General features: G+C 46.5%; 1 protein-coding gene across 1 annotated transcript; it reads left to right on the top strand.

Annotated features, from left to right (window-relative positions):
* Positions 1–383: 383 nt before the first annotated feature.
* LOC123087280 (probable ubiquitin-conjugating enzyme E2 18) lies at positions 384–4785 on the top strand. Its single transcript, XM_044509251.1, has 6 exons — positions 384–589; positions 726–829; positions 1033–1135; positions 1236–1299; positions 4277–4365; positions 4440–4785. The coding sequence occupies exons 1-6, from the start codon at positions 554–556 to the stop codon at positions 4533–4535; spliced, it is 492 nt and encodes a 163-aa protein (XP_044365186.1). The 5' UTR covers positions 384–553; the 3' UTR covers positions 4536–4785.
* The last annotated feature ends 719 nt before the right edge of the window (positions 4786–5504 follow it).

The following is a 5504-nucleotide window of genomic DNA, read 5'->3' as shown; positions in this document are numbered from 1 at the left end:
GTCACTTATTCCCACCTGGGCCATGTCACAAGGGCCGGCCACTGGCCCGTATGCCGGTATGTGATGGACCGGCACGACACGTGGCTAAGTAGGTCATGCCTTAAAAATAGCCAAAAAAAACAGTCCATAGCACGCGACCCATTATTAGGACTAAATGTGCCATGGACCGTCCCGTTTAATACATGAGTCATGCCAGGGTCTAGGGCGAGGCCTGTGTGCTGGCACGGCACGACCCACTTATAAATGTGACATGTCTGACATGTTAATGCGTGGGCCGGGCCGGGCCGGGCAGTGGGGGTGCCGGCCCACTTTACCAGGCTTCCCAACGCATGGAAGTTTACAAGCGTTGAGTTATTATATTTCTCATCACCAAAATCACCAAAGGAGAAAAAAAAGAAGGAGAAAGCGTTGAATTGAGCGGCGAGTCTTTCCAGCCGGCCACTTGAGCTCCTCGTCCGCCATCGGCATCCCCGCCGCTACACCAACCCACCCCACGTATTCCCCGCACCTTTCCCCCCTCCCCCGGCCTCGGCAAGACCGCGCGCGGCGCGCCATGACGAGCTCCGCCTCCTCCTCCCCTTCCCGCAAGGTACCAAACCCTAACCCCCGCCCCGCCCCGCCCCCGGGCCACGCCCAATCTCGTCGACCCCCCTCCCGATCCGGCCCCGCCGGATTCGCCGACCGCCGCCCGATTCGGCCGAATTAACCCCGCTGTTCGCGCGCAGGTGCTGAGCAAGATCGCGTGCCTCCGGCTGCAGAAGGAGCTCGGGGAGTGGCAGGCCAGCCCTCCCGGCGGCTTCACCTACAAGGTCTCCGACAACCTCCAGCGGTGCCTGCCCCTACGCCCTCCCCTCTCCCCCGCCCCCTGCCCGACCAATCCAGTCCCCCCTCTCCTCCCCCCGTTCGGTCCGCCGTAGTATTGATCCGCTGCGGACCTTTTATCTTCGCTGCAATACGATTTCGTTCTCGTAATCTGTTTTATATACGGAACAAAAGGCAATATGAAAATCATGATGGGTGGCACGGCAACAGGTGGGTCATCGAGGTGTCCGGGGCGGAGGGGACGCTCTACGCCGGCGAGACGTACCGGCTGCAGGTTGACTTCCCGGAGCAGTACCCCATGGAGGCTCCACAGGTGAGAGAGATCCCCTGTTCTTTCTACTTTCTTTGGTTCGTACCTCTTACGCGTAGAGCTCACGTTATTTTGGACCGGTCTGATGGATGTTTTGGTGCAGGTTATATTTATGCATCCGGCGCCGATGCATCCGCACATTTACAGCAATGGGCACATCTGTCTAGGTATAATTCTTGTTGCTCCTTTTAGTTTTGTGTTTGATGCTTCTGCACGCTTGAGTGGCATATGGAAGTCCATTAACTACCCTTTTCGTGTTAACACTCAAGATTGATAAGATTATCTTGGACCATCTATCTGATCGATTAATGGTATATCACCTAGGGGTGGGCCAATAGGAGAGGTCGCGGGAACGTACGGCCAACAACGAGCTGCTCCCTCACTAGGTTTTTTTTAGTCTTGCTCCCGCGCTAGGCAGCCTTGAGCGCGCGCGTTCGCGACAGAAAAATCATGGGCCAAGCCGCATGCACGTATACAAGGCCCAAGCTGGCAAGCTGTTGTGGCTTGCTTTTCTGGTCGACTTGTACGTGCGTACGAGGCGCTGCTGGTTGGTGGTTTAGTCCCACCTCGGCCAGCCACACACAAGGAGGTGGATAGCTAGTCTATATAATAGCGTAGGTGGAAAGGATGCGAGCCACGGAGCCACACAACTGATTCGTTGGCATATTTGGCGAATATGGTATAAACCGATTACCAGACCGAAAAGCTCTGTTAACCGAATTTTCAGTTTTCTATTTTGCCTTGACTTTATCGGTTTCCATCTTTGCAAACCGAATTTAAAAAAAACGAATGGTAGAAACCGAATTTTTGGTTTATACCGAATGCCCAGGCCCAATATCACCCATGCATGGATCGATGCCTTGCTCTGCTTCTAAATTAACGTGTATAATAAAAGCTAAAAATATGTACTGATATGGTGTTTTTCCTTGTCCGCCAATATGCTTTGATACATAGAGGAAATTTAATAGCACACATAATTTTCTTAAGACGGAGGTTAAGGTATTAAATTATGCGTCTCTGGACTAAACCACAATTCTTTTTTCAGTATTGTTCTGCTGAGTAACTAAAAGAAAAGTATTAATCAACATCCTATAAGATTTGTGACCATCATACATTAGTTTTATACGCATCAAGTCCCCAGATGCTCATAGCCACGACAATTTACCTGTGACAAAAGCACAACCTCCTGGCTTATAACTTTCATCTTTGCAGCTTGGCATCCGACCAGTGCCTCGGTAGTGCCCTTTATGGACTGGATGGATAGGTCATCGCTAATTGATTATCCAGTACAATGCTACCTGTGTTAATGCCAGCATAGATCAAATATACTGATGAACTGAATCATGCAGATGAATAAATAATGTTGTCTATTAAAGCTTTATATACCTGAGGAATGTCTTCTGTTATTAGTAAAAGAACATGTATAGCCTAATAAACAGAGTAAAAGAACATCTATTTTTAGGCGAACCACGTAACTTAGGCTCTTTCGCATTTTACCATGTCTCACAAATGGACAAACATTGTTTCATTCAAATGACCGAGCTATGGCTAACCATGAACCTAGTTTCGCTGACCATGTCAAGTATGAAAATTAAGTATGCATATATTTGCATTGCTGTAGCCAAATTTTGACGGTCACTAGGATCTTCCGTTTCTTTTTCTCTCTGAAATAACTATATTTAGCTTTAACAAACTTGCTATAGGCTCCTTCTTTTTGAGCTTTAGGAACCAGCTTCTCATGAAAGAAAGTGGAAGCTGGAAAAAACATCAAACTGCAGCCTGCTGGCTAGCCACAGGTGCTTCCTGCACGAAGCACATCCGGGGGTAACTTCCTGCATGAAGCTGTGTGGCTCTTAGCGGTTACCCTGTCTTATTTCACAAATTGTAGATAAATTGCCCCCAAGCGCCTCGATTCCCTGTCATCTCCCAGCAGCAAACCTAGCCAGTGCCCCAGCCTCCTCTTGCACGAATGCTTCTCCTCTCTTGTACACTGCTATGTGATGCAGGCCATGCACGACACTTTCCTAAACTAATGTCCCGACAAGCTTGATCATAATTACTGATCCTAACCGGACTCTCAACTAGGAAACTTACAAGTACTAGACAGGTAGTACACCTACCAGAACCCACCTAATCTCGCTAATCATAGTATTGAAACTAAACGTTCCTGATTCAAATACAAGTTGAACAAGTTGGATTATTTCCAACTGCACCCCCCTTCCCCCACCTCACCTTGTTGTCCTTGCGTCGACCACCCCTCATTGGCCGGACAATTATTAACTACATGGACAAGTGACATGACAATAAATTTTGTGTGCTCTCGTTTATTCTATTTATGCATCTTTGAGCGAGGGAGAAATATTATTATGAAATACACTCTGTTCCTAAATATAAGACGTTTTTGCAGTTCAATTTAAACTGCCAAAACTTCTTATATTTAGAAACAGGGGTAGTAGTTACATTAGTATATAATAAAAACCATTTACTGTTGGTCAAAATACCATTTAAACAAGCTATTAACTAAGAGTCGGCAAATTACACCGATCTGGGCACTCTGGCGGTATTTCCGCATTTTCACCAGCTCACAACAGTTCCCACGGCTACGCTGCCAAACAGTTAACCTTCATCACAGCCACTTCCTCGATTGCCACCGCAGCAAGTCTATAGATGTTTCGGTCGAAGCTGCAGCCCAAACAAACAAGTCCATATGTACTACGGTGAATTCCCACACCATGTGTCACAAGTCTTCCTGGCCCAGTCTATTTACTTACCCGTTATTCCACTCAATTTTGATCAATTCACATATAGCGGTCTTTTTTAAACAAGATGAGATAAGACAGCTCACTATATTGTCAAGTCATGTCTTTCTAAGATAAATAGATATCTGGACGTTTGGTTTACATCCAGTACCTTTTGCCTCTTAGTTTGTTTAATGTAAGGTAGCCGTAACAGTTAGCCCTTTAATCCATTTTTATTTCTTTGCATCATTTTATAAAGCTATTCAATGTAAGGTTGTTTTTGTGGGTTCTTGAGTATCTGTCGACGTGTCTAGTTTTATTTAACAACTGCCATATTTTGACGAGCTACAGTAGTGCATTTTCATGTGCTGAAACACCAGCTTTCTAACGATTCACTTGTCTGCAGATATATTGTACGACTCGTGGTCACCAGCAATGACGGTCAGTTCCGTGTGCATCAGCATCTTGTCCATGTTGTCAAGTTCACCAGCGAAGGTCACCCAGCCCCCTCTGCATTATCTACAGTCTAAATGAACGGTCATCTAACTGTACATATTGTTTGCATGCAGGAACGCCCATCCGATAACGATCGCTATGTCAGGAACTGCCGCAACGGGAGGTCTCCGAAGGAGACGAGGTGGTGGTTTCATGATGACAAAGTGTGATGCGCTCCAGCTGGTTTCTTCTTCCGGCATCAGCAGCTCTTACACATCATCCTGCCTACCGTAGTATGGCGTGCGTCGTTCATGAAAAGATTATTTAGGCAAATATTTCAAGCCATCTATTTGGCGGCAAATTGACATGCCCATGTATGTGGTTTTGTACATGATGAATCTGCACCTGTATCAACTCCCGTGCTTACCAACTCTTATCCCTTTTGATATGATGAAAGTAGTAATCGAGTGTTTTATCTTATTAATAGAGGCACCAGGTGCTGGCTGGGCCTTAGTTTGCTTGATTTCGTGATCATATTTGATTAGACATCAGCGATGGTTCAAATTCTAGAACCTTTTGGCATAGTAGACATCCTAATCGGTTCAATGTTGAATCGTAAATTTATAATCCTATAAGAGCGACCCAAACCAGTTTTAGAGCGTATCCAACACAGCCCTATAATTTGATGACCCAAAACCAGTTTTAGGTGTTTCCAACAGCAGCTCTTAATTCAGATTCTTCAGATTCCTTTTAGAGAAGGAGTACAAGACTTAATTGCCTGGCAGTATGATACCCGGTGAAGAGCGCATATAAGCTCCATGTGCAACTAGAGGAGGACCGAAGGAATGGGGGGCAAGCAAGAAACTCGGCCGCGCCGGGTAATCTGGAACGAACAACTGATGACTCCTGCAAGAGGATTTGGAAACTGCCGTGCCTTGGATATTCGCTTGGAGACTAAAGCACGAATCATTAGCCCTACGCACAAACGTCGCGCGTAAGGGCATCCCTATCCAGGACACCAGTTGCCTTTTCTGTGGACGAGCCGCTGAGGACTGAGCACATCTTCTTATCAAGTGTAAAAAGGTCAAGGAGGGGTGGATGGAGATGGCTACGGAGAAGGAACGTATAGAGCTTGAAGGGATAGCGTCTGTGCAAGCAAACAACACACAAAAAACAGAATCTGTCGAAAACAGAACAGT

This window comes from Triticum aestivum, chromosome 4A, assembly GCF_018294505.1.
Source record: "Triticum aestivum cultivar Chinese Spring chromosome 4A, IWGSC CS RefSeq v2.1, whole genome shotgun sequence".
Lineage (NCBI taxonomy): Eukaryota > Viridiplantae > Streptophyta > Magnoliopsida > Poales > Poaceae > Triticum > Triticum aestivum.
Note: the sequence above shows the minus strand (reverse complement) of the source record. Positions and strands in the feature narration are given on the sequence as shown.

What these genes read in the sequence shown, in the direction of transcription:
- LOC123087280 (XM_044509251.1), top strand. Translation starts at nt 554, where the DNA reads ATGACGAGCTCCGCCTCCTCCTCCCCTTCCCGCAAG. An exon ending in CCTCCTCCCCTTCCCGCAAG is followed by an intron (nt 590 to 725) that starts GTACCAAACCCT and finishes GTTCGCGCGCAG; the next exon opens with GTGCTGAGCAAGATCGCGTG. An exon ending in TGTCAAGTTCACCAGCGAAG is followed by an intron (nt 4,366 to 4,439) that starts GTCACCCAGCCC and finishes GTTTGCATGCAG; the next exon opens with GAACGCCCATCCGATAACGA.